Below are 15,000 nucleotides of genomic sequence, written 5' to 3'. Positions count from 1 at the left end.
ACACAGACACACACAAATAGTTGTTGCATTGTGTAGTGATTAAGGAGTTGATAGAGAATGTTTTAATGCGGGGGTGGGGGGTTAGAGTGACATACCAGGAAGTAGTCGGACCACATGTCACGGGCTGCGTCCAATGCAGCCTGTCGCAGTTTCATCACATGCTCATACCGCAGGTAGGTCCAATGCTTCGGACCCATTTCATCTTCGTAGGCACTAACACACACACACACACACACACACACACACACACACACACACACACACACACAAACACACACGCACAAAACAGAAAACACACAAAAAAATGTAAGCACAACCCGAAAGATGGAAATGCACATGGGTAACATACGTGAGCGATGACGACCGCCGAGGTCGAGGCAAAGACTTTCCTAAGTCCACTAATTTTACCTCGACGACTTATACTACAGTTGCCATATGTGTATTTAGACATGCAGCTATAGCTCACAAATGACACATTCGGTTCCGTCTAAGAAGAAGCCAAGCTGTTTAGTTGACTAGTGATGGTGTCAAGTTCTTAAGTCACGGGCAAGGATAACGTTGAGTCGTTGGCTTGGTTACAGTTTGCTTCATTACACTGTCGTTAAGCCCAAATCCTTAAGCTTGCTACCTGTTTCTGATTCATGCTTGCCAGCTTGCTAGTTCTCCAGATAACATGTTCTTTAAGCACCGAATTCAGTCAGGACCATTCTGCCTCAGGGCCCTGTTCCAGCCCTTCAGAGCTGCTGACTAGCACAGATCTGTACCCATCAGGCATACATAATGGAGCACAGATCTGTACCCAACAGGCATACATAATGGAGCACAGGTCTGTACCTATCAGGCATAAATAATGGAACACAGATCTGTACCCATCAGGCATAAATAATGGAGCACAGGTCTGTACCTATCAGGTATAAATAATGGCTGACAGCTTTGGGGCAAAAACTTCAAAAGAATATTCATTGTCCCAACCTGCAGTGTTAAAATGCACATGGGCTATACCTTCACTCATATGTGTGAGTGTGAGTGTGAGTGTGAGTGTGAGCGTGAGCGTGTGCGTGTGCGTGTGCGTGTGCGTGTGAGTGTGAGTGTGAGTGTGAGTGTGAGTGTGAGTGTGAGCGTGAGCGTGAGCGTGTGCGTGTGCGTGTGGGTGTGCGTGTGAGTGTGAGTGTGAGTGTGAGTGTGAGTGTGAGCGTGAGCGTGAGCGTGTGCGTGTGCGTGTGAGTGTGGGTGTGGGTGTGAGTGCGTGTGAGGGCGTGTGAGGGTGTGAGTGTGAGTGTGAGTGTGGGTGTGAGTGTGAGTGTGAGTGTGAGTGTGCGTGTGCGTGTGAGTGTGAGTGTGAGTGTGCGTGTGCGTGAGCGTGAGCGTGTGCGTGTGCGTGTGCGAGTGTGAGTGTGAGTGTGAGTGTGGGTGTGAGTGTGGGTGCGTGTGAGGGCGTGTGAGGGTGTGAGTGTGAGTGTGAGTGTGGGTGTGAGTGTGTGAGTGTGTGAGTGTGTGAGTGTGTGAGTGTGTGAGTGTGAGTGTGAGTGTGAGTGTGAGTGTGTGAGTGTGTGAGTGTGTGAGTGTGTGCGTGTGAGGGCGTGTGAGGGTGTGAGTGTGAGTGTGAGTGTGGGTGAGGGTGTGAGTGTGAGTGTGAGTGTGAGGGTGAGGGTGTGAGTGTGAGCGTGAGCGTGAGCGTGAGCGTGAGCGTGAGCGTGAGCGTGTGCGTGTGCGTGTGAGGGTGTGCGTGTGCGTGTGCGAGTGCGCGTGCGAGTGTGTGAGTGTGTGAGTGTGTGAGTGTGTGAGTGTGTGAGTGTGTGAGTGTGTGAGTGTGTGAGGGTGTGAGTGTGAGTGTGAGTGTACCTCGGCTCCTCCTGGGTGTGAGGGCGTGTGAGGGTGTGAGTGTGAGTGTGGGTGTGAGTGTGCGTGTGTGTGTGAGTGTGTGGGTGTGAGTGTGAGTGTGTGTGTGAGTGTGTGAGTGTGCGTGTACCTCGGCTCCTCCTGGGGCCTCCACTCCACATAGTGGTAGAGCTTCTGCACCTGGATCAGCCACTCCCTCAGGATCGCCGTGGTGTTGTCAATATTATGGTCTGTTGCCACCCTGCGGACGAGAGCAGAAAGGGGATGATGGGAGGATAAGAGAGGGAGAGAAAAAAGGAAAAGGAAGAATTCTCCTCAGAACAGAAAAACAGTCTGTCCCTCATGGATGTGTGTGTGTGTGTGTGTGTGTGTGTGTGTGTGTGTGTGTGTGTGTGTGTGTGTGTGTATGTGTGTGTGTGTGTGTGTGTGTATCCTGCCTCTCTGTGGGTGGACTAGATGGGTCTTAAATGAAATAGAGGCTTTTAAAAAGTAGCCACTTGGGCAAAGCTAATTAATTACTAAGGGGGGAGAGACGGAGAAAAGGGAACAAGAGTTAGAGACAGAAAGAAAGAAAGAAAGAAAGAAAGAAAGAAAGAAAACACGATATATGATCTCTCTTTTCTTTATTTTCTCTCTGTTTGCACAAGATCTCAAAGGATCACGTAAAACGTCATCTTTGAGCGCTGATTACAGAACGTGTCTCTTAAACATCATGGCGGCCGCTTAAGAAAAACTCTGAGGCCTGTCTTTATGTGCTTGGCAACCGTTGTCGCGGTAGCGCTACTGGGAGGACGCAGGAGTCGGTGGCCTGGGCCAAACCAGCAGCAGACATGCTGGCCAAAGTCCATAGGCCAGAACTCACCACAACACACACACACACATACACACACACAAACACACACACACACACACACACACACACACACACACACAAGAACTCACCACAACACACACACACACACACACACACACACACAAACACACACACACAAACACACACACACAAACACAGAGTGAATGAGAGGGACAGGAGTGTGTATGTGTGTGTATGTGCAACCTCATGTGTGTGTTTTAGACCAGTGCTTGGCCAATACTTATCAGCTTTAACACCAGGACACAGACTCTGGATACCACAAACCAGAAAGTGTGTGTGTGTTTTTGTGTTTGTGTGTTTTTGTGTTTGCTTTCTCACTGGCAGTTTGATAGGCTGTCTTAGGCATGTCAGACTGTGTGTGAGTGAGTGAGTGAGTGAGTGAGTGAGTGAGTGAGTGAGTGAGTGAGTGAGTGAATGAGTGAGTGAGTGAGGGAGGGAGTGAGTGAGTCTGTGTGTGCGTGTGCGTGTGCGTGTGTGTTTGACAGCACATGTTCCAGGAGTGTGTCTTGAGGTGATACTCTTGGTGAATGACAGGACCTTTAGTCGCTCTATGCCATATCACACAGACACACACTCACACACACAAACACACGCGCACACACACACACACTCAAGGTGGATTTACCCGTCAACTGTCAATCACGTCACAATTCCTGTCTCACACACACTGACTCTAGACTCTCCAGTTCTCTCTAAATCACTAAATCACTACTGGTATGGTAGACATGCAGTCCTCTGGCCAGTTCTGGGTGTGTTAGTCGTACAGCCAAATAAAAGTGTTTACATACATAGAGATACACGCAGCAAGTCTGTGTGTGTGTGTGTGTGTGTGTGTGTGCGTCAAAGACTGTGTGTGTGTATATTCTTGGTGTTAAGCTGCATGGGCTCTGGTCCGAGCACCTACAACACTCACACCCGCACACACATGCGTGCACACACACACACACACACACACACAAAAAAACACACACACTCCGTCTAGAGCTCCAACATTCTTTTGCCCTGTGTGTTGTCTCTGTGTCCATTGTGTGCTAATATAACACACAGAAGGACAAAAGAGTGCAAGTCCTTACAGATCCCCTCTCTGTGCCCCCCCCCCTCCACACACACACACACACAGACACACACACACACACAGACACACACACACACACACACACGCCCTCACCCTCTTATCTCCTCCACAGTGAGGAGGGACGGTTTAGTCTTCCTGCACATTTTGTTCCTCTCTCTCTCTCTCCCCCTGTCAGTCTCTCTCTCACTCCACCTCTGTCCCTCTCTCTCTCTCTACCCCGTCTCCCTCTCTCTCTCTCACCCCCTGTCTCCCTCTCTCTCTCTCTACCCCCTGTCTCCCTCTCTCTCTCTCACCCCCTGTCTCCCTCTCTCTCTCTCTCCCCCTCTCCCTCTCTCTCTCTCTACCCCCTGTCTCCCTCTCTCTCTCTCACCCCCTGTCTCCCTCTCTCTCTCTCTACCCCCTGTCTCCCTCTCTCTCTCTCACCCCCTGTCTCCCTCTCTCTCTCTCTACCCCCTGTCTCCCTCTCTCTCTCTCACCCCCTGTCTCCCTCTCTCTCCCTCTCTCTTTCTCTCTCTATTTCTCTCTCTCTCTCCCTCTCTCTCTCTCTCTCTCTCACCCCCTGTCTCCCTCTCTCTCTCTCTCTCTCTCTCTCTCTCTCTCTCTCCCCCTCTCTCTCTCCCCCTCTCTCTCTCTCTCTCTCTCTCTCTCTCTAATCCTCTCTTCAATAGGTTGTCTGTTCATTGCTCCATCATTTGTCATCTTTAGGGTCTGAGTAGACAGCAAGGGGACATGGACACACACTCGCTCAGCAACTCACTCTCCCTCTCTCACAAACACACACACACACGCTCTCACTCACTCACTCTCTCTCTCTCATACACACACAATCTCTGTCTCTCTCCTCTTTTTTTTCCCTCTCCCCTCTCTCTCTCTCTCTCTCTTGATATATATAGACATATATCTCTGACCTCAGACACAACCCAAACACACACACACACACTCACACACACACACAGAAATGGTAAATCGAACCAAGTTTACAGGTCTACGACAGTGTGATGGCTAAATGAACAGGAAATGATGATCATATGATCATATAAAACTATTTTAAGAAACGCAGAAAGCATACGATTGTTGATAAACATGTCCTAGTGATTGAAGGAATTCAGACTGACATCATTACAACCTAAAAAGATTTCCGTATCAGACAACAAATCTGAAAACATCCATGCTTGACATTGAATCACAGACAGCCAGACATCAAACTATTTTGAAACTCCTCAATCTCATTTTTTCCTTTTTTTTTAAGCCTCTGGTTTTGACTGGGTTTTTTTTTATCGCATTCCTCCAAGATATCAGTGATATATGTCTATGTCAAGTCTCTCCAGACACACACCCACTCTCTCTCTCTATCTCTCTTTCTCTCTCTCTGTCAGTGATATCTGTGTCACGTCTCTCCAGACACACCCCCACTCTCTCTCTCTCTCACCCTCCCCTCTCTCTGTCAGTGATGTCTATATCAAGTCTTTCCAGATACCACCCCCCCGACTCTCTCTCTCTCTCTCTCTCTCTCTCTTTCTCTCTCTGTCAGTGATATCTGTGTCATATCTCTCCACACACACCCCCACTCTTCAGCAGGTGAAAGCCGACGGTTCTTAAAGAATCATCTGTGCACATCTCTACACGTTTTTAAAGAACCTTCTCTTTGGGATGTTGAAAACATAAAACCTATGCCTTTAAATGTATATCCAGGTCTAAAAGTTTTTAACCTTTTTAACTCAATATCAAAAATCCAGTCCGGTTCCAATCACACTGTGGTTCTGATGTGATTCTGACTCTTGGCTCTGTCTGGTGAGGGGCGTATGGATTAGCACCAACCCAGACGGATGGCACTGGCCCCGCTGCTGCTGGAGGAGGAGGGGCTGCTAGTGGAGGAGGAGGAGGAGGAGGAGGAGGTGCTGGTGGAGGAGGTGCTGGTGGAGGAGGTGCTGGTGGAGGAGGAGGAGGAGGAGGAGGAGGTGCTGATGATGGTGGAGGAGGAGGAGGAGGAGGAGGTGCTGATGATGGTGGAGGAGGAGGAGGAGGTGCTGATGATGGTGGAGGAGGAGGAGGAGGAGGAGGAGGAGGTGCTGATGATGGAGGAGGAGGAGGAGGAGGAGGAGGAGGAGGAGGAGGAGATGCTGGTGGTGGAGGAGGTGCTGATGATGATGGAGGAGGTGCTGATGATGGAGGAGGAGGAGGAGGAGCTGCTGGTGGTGGAGGAAGAGGAGGAGCTGCTGGTGATGGAGGAGGTGCTGATGATGGAGGAGGTGCTGCTGATGGAGGAGGAGGAGGAGGAGCTGCTGGTGGTGGAGGAGCTGGCCCTAATGACAAACCCTCATATGCTTTTTGGAGCCACCAGCACCGCCAGAGACCCAGACCTTTTTCTGTTGTGGTCCTGTCCCTGGCTCTGCGGTGGCTGTGGTAAGACTGGGTACGACTGGGTTGCGTAGGGCAGGGCGGTGGTTTGGGGCTGGGCTGAGCAGGGTCTTACTGAGGTGGATCAAAGTGTCGGGCTGTGGAAGACGGCAGATAAGTCTGCCCACAAGAGACACAGACAAGGGCTCTATTCACGTTCATGAGAGAGAGAGACGAGAGAGAGAGAGAGAGAGAGAGAGAGAGAGAGAGAGAGAGAAAGAGAGAGAGAGAGAGACGAGAAGAGACTGAGAGATGAAGAGATAATAAAGAAATGGAGCACTTCTTCAGATCAAACATGTTTTCTGTGAGGGAAGATTATGGGGAGGATGAGGGCTACAGCATGAACTGTGTGTGTGTTTATTATGTGTGTGTGTGTTTATTATGTGTGTGTGTGTGTTTATTGTGTGTGTGTGCGTGTGTGTGAGAGAGAGAGACAGAGAAAGAGAGAGAGAGAGAGAGAGAGAAAGAAAGGGGTCTGACTCAATATATTTTATGGGGGTTGTGATATAAGTATTTGTGGTGTGTGTGTGTGTGTGCGTGTGTGTGTGCATGTGTGTGTGTGTGTGTGTTTATTGTGTGTGTGTGTGTTTATTGTGTGTGTGTGTGTGTGTGTGTGAGATAGAGAGAGAGAGAGAGAGAGAGAGTGTGTATGTATGTGTAATAAAGAGTTTAGGTCTTGGTCACTTTTGTGGTTCTTAATCACGAATCCTTCGTAGAGTGCGGTATTTAAGCTAAGATATAGCCCTAGATAAACAAGCCAAAAAATCTACAGACGTACTTACGCATGCGTTGCAAATGACCAAACGCTGATATTTATACAGCACTATAATACCAGGCTTAGCCATTCTTGAAGTGGCCATTTGTCTGCTCTTAGCTATATTTCTTTTGCAATCAAGGCCCTGCTATAGTAGCATTATGCAAACACTACAGCCCAATTTGGGTGAAGAGTAGGCCTACAGAACTTCTAATGGTCAATAGTCAATGGTCTTACTAAAACCGTAGGCTTAGCATTATGGGTGTGAACACAAATGCTTACCGGCTCCCTGTCTTAAGTAGAATTGATTTCAAAGAACTCCTACTAAAATACAAAGCTCTAAATGGCCTAGCTCCAAATTACTTCACAGAATTAATTGCCCCCAATGCCCACCGAGACCCCTTAATTGCCCCCTACTGCCCCCCAAGGCCACTTCGTTCCCAGAGTGCAGGTCTTCTTGTATTTTCAAGAGCATCAAAAAGCACAATAGGCCTTTTGCTAACGAGCGCCCCTCCTGTGGAATAATCTTCCTATCTCCATCCGAGAAGCGGACTCCCTTTCCATCTTCAAGTCTAGACTAAAGACACTCATCCTTCCTCCTTCAGTTAGGAACAATGCATCAAGACCTGGCACCATCAGAGTATACTTCTAATACACCATGCAGGGCAGCCTCTCCCTCTCTCCCTCTGTATCTCTCCCTCTCTCCCTCCTTCTCTCTCCCTCCCTCTCTCTCCCTCTCTCTCTCTTCCTCTCGCTCTCTCTTCCTCTCTCTCTCTCTCTCTCTCTACCTCCCTCCCTCCCTCCCTCCCTCTCTCTCTCTCTCCCTCTCTCTCTCTCTCCCTCTCTCTTCCTCTCTCTCTCTCTCTCCCTCTTCTTCTCTCTCTATATATCATTTTGTGCGATGATGTCATTGATACTGATGAAGTGGCCATATCACTTCTCACCCTTTTTGGGTGACCAGGGCTCGTATCCCAGTTTCTTCCCGCATCCTAATCCGGGTTTGTAATCCCGGGGGGCTCTCCCGCCCCCAGACCCAACCCCTTCCCTTTCCCTAACCCAAGCTCATATACAACCCCTTCCCTTTCCCTAACCCAAGCTCATATACAACCCCTTCCCTTTCCCTAACCTGAGCTCATATCCAAGTCCTGCCATTCCTTAACCTGACCTCATATACAACTCCTTCCCTTTCCCTAACCCGAATTTGTACTCCTGAGGCGCGGTTACCTCACAAATATATATACCTATATAGCCTATATACCCATAATATGAATGAATGCCAACACATACATAGTCTTCTGCTTCATAACTCTGCTTATCCTTGTAGTAGTAACATTATGAGCACACTGCATACCCACTAAGCTGTTCTACAACCAATACTTTGAACACTGGCTCGCTCCATTATTGTCCACTATCAATCTTGCATATCATGTATGTGCCATATTGTAATCGTGTATGTACCACATGTATGCTAATATGTTATTTGTATGACGTGTGAAGGAATTCAGCTGCTTCTCTCCTCACTTCCCTTCCTTACTACCCCCCCCCCCCCCCCCCACCCCCTCACTTTTTCCGACCACAAGCAGATGGGGTTCCGCTCAAGGCTTCTTCCTGTTACAAGGGAGGTTTTTTCCCCCTTGCCACCATCCCCTTAATGCTCTTGGGGGTTCAGGCTTCGGGCTCTGTAAGATGCCTTGAGACAATTTCAGTCATACAAATGAACTTGAATTAAGTGACTGTGTGCTGACGGGAAATCCCCCTCTGTGTGTTTGCTTCCATCACTGATAAATATTTGCACAAACCATGTTAATGCTTTCACCAAACACGGTGAAATCTGCAGTAAAGGGACAGAGAACTCGATGTTCAAGCACACCAGAGAACCGGGTAATGGAACCTTTATGACCCTCACTGTCCGAGACTGTCATTAACTATTTGCTACGACTTATTTCTTACCAAAATGCTGCAACTAGTCTCGAGAACATCAAGGAGCCATGTCACCTCGAAGAATCTGACCCTAAACGGCCCGTCTCTCCTCAGCTGATGACGTGTCATAATGTTTATTACGGGGGTGTGTAGGGGGACTGGACCGGCAAGGACATCCACCGTGCAGCCCCGGTGCCCCCAGAATAGGGCCCTGCTACTCCCTAGACGTGTTCAGAATTAGCCTAGGTATTCGGAGAGGAGTTGGAATCTTCTCCCCCTACGGCGACGGCGGCGGATTAGGCCAGTGTGTGTGTGTGTGTGTGTGTGTGTTTGAGAGAGAGAGATAGAGAGACAGACAGAGATAGAGCAAGAGAAAGTGTCCGCAGACATACACACACACAAGCTTTAGTGCGACGGCATGCTTTAGTGCGACGGCAGGTCTCTCATCCATCCGCACAAACACGCTTCTATACTTCCCGTGGCCGAAAATGATTGTGTCCATTACTGGCAGCGTCAACCGCTCAAATTGAATCATATCTTTCGCTAAATACAGGCCGGCCCGAAGGTTTAAAAAAAAAAAAAAAAGTAACTGGCGAGAGGGAGGGAAGGGAAAATGAGGGAAGAGAAAAGGGAGGGGAAGGGGATATGAAGGCTCTGACTGTATAGAATTTGGACACGTCTCAGCTAGCTCGTTTGCTCGGAACGGATGACGGGACAAGGTTGGAACCAAAGATGGGCACCTCGGTCCAACACTGGTTGTTCCTCGCTCTTGGTTTATTGTAGCGTAGGCCAACGCGTAAACGTGATCTTATATATTCCCATCAAATAGCCTTCACCAAAATGATAAGCTACAGTTGAATGTACACACAGTTGAAGATTTCACCAAATAAAGCATATGACGATACTTTGAAGGCTGACTGAGATCAAATAGCCCACGACTGCTGAACAGTGCACTACTGTTTTGTCAACAATACCATGCGTATTGAACTTATCTTGCACTGCTTGCACTCGCACAGATAACAACACATAGTTTGGCATGGCTATGCAACCTAGTGATAGCTGATGTTATGGTTACATGTGGTAGCCTAGTAAAATACAGTTGACCTTTAGTCTTAACAGGAACTCACGCAGAATGACCAGACAGAAGTTTAGGCAAAGAGACCACATATTAGCCTTTGAAGGCCTACTCACCAAACGGCAATGCGATCCTTTGGGTAGTTCAGGCGGTCGATAGCTCCAAGGAAATAAGGCAAGGAGTGCGCTGAATTGCGGCACACCAGAGCGACCAGGACCCGGGGAGCGAGCAGGGGGGATTCGGGACTCCAGCGCTCCTCCGTGAAGTATCCACGGGCCGGCCCGGGAACCAGAAGCGTCAGCAGCGTAGAGAGCAGTAAAGTCGCCCGGTGCATGTCAGGAGATGAGCCCAAGAGAAGTCAGCTCAGATGCGGAAGAAATATATTGCCACAACACTGGCGAAAGAAGAGCGCCGCGAAAGCCTACGCGACTGGGGAACCCTCGTCAATTTATTGCCAACCGACACTTAATGCCAGACCACAGCAAGCTATTAAAGGAGAGACACCCTGTTTATCGCATCTGGAAACTCTTCCCTCGGCTTTCCACACAATGGCAATTTAACGCCCTTAAGTCATACATTTGGGAGTGAACTAAAATAGAAATGTCAAGTGCAAGCCGTCACAAATCAGTGTGGAAGAGTTGGAAGCGGGCAGATAAACTTCTCCAACCGCTCATCTTAAACTGTGCACTTTTCCTTTAAGACCAACGTCTGGTTAGAATATACCAGAAATCTCAGTGGGCGTGCCTAGTAGGCTAGTGTAGGTTATTACAAGTATACTTGTGTTTGAGGAAATCCGTCATTAGTCACAAATGTTTCAATGTTGCACAGACACAGGTATACAAACGAGATGGCCTAGTCTACACAGCAAAACAAAATGACCAAAAAGGATAGTTCATCACTCATTGGCTAGTAATAAGACAGTGATGTTATTCACCACACGTGTTTTTCGCCAACAGCTTCAATAATTTCCGCACTGAAATAGGATTCGCACTAAACGTACATATTCAGAATGTATCACTTTAGTCAGTCGTTTAGAATGACGAACAGTTCAGAGTCTTCAGTCGAGACTGCAACACACAGTAGTTAGACCTTGGTGTGTTGTGTAGGACACTGCCCCCGCGTGGAGTGTCAACCGAGGATCATATTAATGCTTATCTGAAAACATTTAGGCTACATTTGTTCATTTAACAGACGACAGACAGTAGGCTACGGTGCAAAGATACATTAGTTTGTGTTCTTCCTGGGTGAACATAGGCCTAATGTGCGTTGACAGCATTAGTTCGGATCATGATGGTCACAATCAAAGACCACATTCAGCTTCGTCCAAATATCTCTTGCAGGCTAGTGTAAGGGAACCAATAGTGTGATGTTGAATTACTGAGTGGACCCCCCCCCCCCCCCCCCCCCCCCCTTTACCTTGTCTAGTGTGGTCCTGTTTTTGACATTGCTTTAGCAGCATACAAGTCAACACCCATCCAACCCTTCTTCATGGAGATAGAGAGGCAGAACTCATGACCAAACTCTAAGCATTCAGATCTGTCTTCCTCTTAATTCAGTCTGTCTCTCTCTCTCTCTGATACAGCTGTACAGCTCCCCCCCCCCTCCCATCACCACCACCACCACACACTCACACACAAACACACGCACGCGCACACACACACACACACACACACACACACACACACACACACACACACACACACACACACACACACACATGCACACACACACACACACACACACACACTCACTCACACACGCTCACTTATCATCCAAACATCTGCAATGTCGGAAAATACATTAGACTAAAGTGACACACACCGACAGCCACATTGGGTCAAACTGGGTCCAGCTGTGTGTGTGGGCCGTGTCGATGAGGTTGTGATGTCTAAAAGAGGTATAAAAAAAAGGGGATGTAATTTGTTTTATTCAGCTTGTGTTTAACACTTAGCATAAACAACATTTCCCCACATCTGCTGATACAGTATACACTTTTCTGTCGTTCGCTCTAAGATTCTGTAAAACACACAACCTTGTTGACAGGGAGGTAGAAGTGCCTTGGCCATCACAGTAGCCATTAGCCAGCAGAAGATAAGTTTAGGAACACAGATGTGTATGAGACAGGTCTGACGGAAGGAAGGGTTGAGTGTGAGCGTTCCTGCATGTGTGTGTGTGTGAGAGTGGGAGAGAGTGAGAGAGAGAGTGAGGGTGAGAGAGAGTGAGAGAGGGAGAGAGAGAGAGAGAGTGATAGACACAGTGAGGGTGAGAGCAAGAGTGAGAGAGAAGATTTAGAATACAGATGCGTACACTACTGTTCAAAAGTTTGGGGTCACTTAGAAATGTCCTTGTTTTCCATGGAAAGCTAAATTTGAAAGACAGGAGCATTATTTCAACTTTTTTTATCATTATTGCTAACCTTGTCAATGACCGTAGCTATTCACTATTCATTTAAATATGTTTCTTATCCAAAGTCATTTAATGGAAAACAAGGACATTTCTAAGTAACTTTTGAACAGTAGGGTATGTTTGGACGTGATGCAAGGAGAAGTACATAGGAAAAGATAGAAAGAAAGAGTGAGAGAAAGAGAAGAGAGAAAGAGGGAGAAAGAAAGAGAGAAAGAGAAGAGAGAAAAACAGAGAAGGAAGGGGCCTGCTGATAACGTAATGCACAGTGAGTGCTCCAATGTAAATGTTTATGTGTGCAATCAACTTTTTATAAGGACACAGAATCCTTCCGAAGAGGCTTTGGAGCAACCCTGCACCCTCCTGGGCTCATCCGTGTCTGGAGCAACCACACACCCTCCTGGGCTCATCCGTGTCTGGAGCAACCACACACCCTCCTGGGCTCATCCGTGTCTGGAGCAACCACACACCCTCCTGGGCTCATCCGTGTCTGGAGCAACCACACACCCTCCTGGGCTCATCCGTGTCTGGAGCAACCACACACCCTCCTGGGCTCATCCGTGTCTGGAGCAACCACACACCCTCTTGGGCTCATCCGTGTCTCATAAGCATTGGAGCAACCACACACCCTCCTTGGCTCATCAGCATTGGAGCAACCACACACCCTCCTTGGCTCATCAGCATTGGAGCAACCACACACCCTCCTGGGCTCAATAGCATTGGAGCAACCACACACCCTCCTGGGCTCATTAGCATTGGATCAACCACACACCCTCCTGGGCTCATTAGCATTGGAGCAACCACACACCCTCCTGGACTCATCCGTGTCTCATTAGCGTGGTCATTTTAATGAATTTGGCTTTTTTCCCCTCCAAAACAAGTTACAAATTGCTTTACGACTTACAGCGATCTCACTGCCTGAGCATTTACATTAACACCCCCACTATGACATTTGAAACAGGTCCTCGTGTATGACTGCTGTTTACCGTCACATTCTGCCTTGTCTGTCCATACACTACAAATTCAACGTACACATTTGATAAAAGTAACAGGTCCTCGTGTATGACTGCTGTTTACCGTCACATTCTGCCTCGTCTGTCCATACACTACAAATTCAACGTACACATTTGATAAAAGTAACAGGTCCTTGTGTATGACTGCTATCCGTTTCTGCCTTGTCTGTCCATACACTACAAATTCAACGTACACATTTGAAAGAAAGTAACAGGTCCTTGTGTATAACTGCCGTCTGCTGTCTCATTCTGCTTCGTCTGTCCATACACTACAAATTCAGCGTACATTTAAAAGAAAGTAACAGGTCCTTGTGTATGACTGCTGTCTGCTGTTTCATTCTGCCATGTCTGTCCATACACAACAAATTCAACACAGGCAGTCATACATATATCTTCTACAACAGGAACAAACTACCTTCTCCCAAGGAATCAGGTGGAGAAACTGCCTTGGTGGGCATAGGATGAGAAGTATGCATAAAATACACAGTATAGATAATTTTTTATTACTCCCATTAATCATGAATACAAAAGAAAGCCATATAACTTATAAAGTACTCTGCGTAAATAAACAAGACGTTTTTCTTTTCATTGTGTGCTCAATGTAACAGTTCAGACAGTGAGGAGTGGAATACACAGAAACAACACTGCATTTAAAACAAAACAAAATACATTTTAAGAGAAGACATTCCAAGCAATCCGTGTCTGTCGTGATTGTATTTCAGAGTAAAAAAAGAAGGAGAAATCACAGCAATCAGTAGCAGTCCTTATCACCCCCCAACATAACAGTACAAAATATACATGTAACTTAGCTTTGCTTAATCTAATATCCTGTAGTCTGGTCATTTATTTGTCCGAGTCCCATAATCATGGATTATTATCCCATATTATTGTCCCATAATCATACAAAAAAAAGAATAAAAAAAAGAATCAAAGTTGTGAGATCATAGCCTTTTTGAAAAGCGCAGCTGGGTCCTGTGCATTCATAAACCAATCACAGTTGTGCATTCGTTCAGTCCCGCCCATTGGATTAGTTAAACCAATCACAGTTCTTGGGCCTCGTCTTTCTGTGAAATCGTAATCATTTCACCGGCCTTCAGTTTGATGCATTCCGGAACACACTTCATTCTGCAGCTCACAAAGAGGCAATCGGCAGGGAGAATCTTCATTTCCTCGCAGTGTCATAGTTAGCCACAAACCAATCACAGGTCTCTTTGATGGCTGTGAGAGAGAGAGGGAGAAAGAAAGAAAGAGAGAAAGATTGACTGTCAATAGAAAGTACAAAAATCCACTAATAATAATCAAATGTGAAGTGTTTTTTTTCCTGAATGAGATTTGTTTGACTCTGAGAAGTAATAAAACATTTTATTTAGCTACAGCCATCATTTTGTAGAGCTGTTCTAAATTGAAATCAATCATCGCTAAAAACAAACTAAACAAAACAAAAAGCAACATCTGATGCAGGTCTGTTTCTTAGTAACATACATGCAGAGAATGTGTTACTGTTACCGAACACAAAGCCATTTTGATGAGAATATGTTCTGGGCATTAAGCCAGTCGATATGAAAGCTGTTCCTAGCCACAGAAAATCCAAGGACACAGACTCTCCCTAGATTCTGCTACTTACTTTTGTACTTCCCTGATCACTATGCT

The 15,000-nt window shown here is 47.1% G+C and overlaps 2 protein-coding genes across 3 annotated transcripts in view; both read right to left on the bottom strand.

Annotated features, from left to right (window-relative positions):
- colgalt1b (collagen beta(1-O)galactosyltransferase 1b) overlaps nucleotides 1–10,564 on the bottom strand; it is a 19,300-nt gene extending 8,736 nt beyond the window's left edge. Inside the window, exons 1-3 of the mRNA XM_031562683.2 lie at nucleotides 10,051–10,564; nucleotides 1,970–2,080; nucleotides 96–213 (exon numbers count right to left, since the gene is read on the bottom strand). Coding sequence (XP_031418543.1) covers nucleotides 96–213; nucleotides 1,970–2,080; nucleotides 10,051–10,268 — 447 coding nt within the window. The 5' untranslated portion in view covers nucleotides 10,269–10,564. The remainder of the gene's footprint in view (nucleotides 1–95; nucleotides 214–1,969; nucleotides 2,081–10,050) is intronic.
- A 3,268-nt stretch (nucleotides 10,565–13,832) lies between these two features.
- The window catches only part of LOC105893759 (GDP-L-fucose synthase), a 10,896-nt gene continuing 9,728 nt past the window's right edge, over nucleotides 13,833–15,000 (bottom strand). For both annotated transcript variants that reach the window (XM_031562692.2, XM_031562693.2), the window contains exon 10: nucleotides 13,833–14,568. In XM_031562692.2, the coding sequence (XP_031418552.1) occupies nucleotides 14,513–14,568 (56 nt within the window). In that variant the 3' untranslated portion in view covers nucleotides 13,833–14,512. The remainder of the gene's footprint in view (nucleotides 14,569–15,000) is intronic.

Source organism: Clupea harengus, chromosome 24, assembly GCF_900700415.2.
Source record: "Clupea harengus chromosome 24, Ch_v2.0.2, whole genome shotgun sequence".
Classification (NCBI taxonomy): Eukaryota; Metazoa; Chordata; class Actinopteri; order Clupeiformes; family Clupeidae; genus Clupea; species Clupea harengus.
Note: the sequence above shows the minus strand (reverse complement) of the source record. Positions and strands in the feature narration are given on the sequence as shown.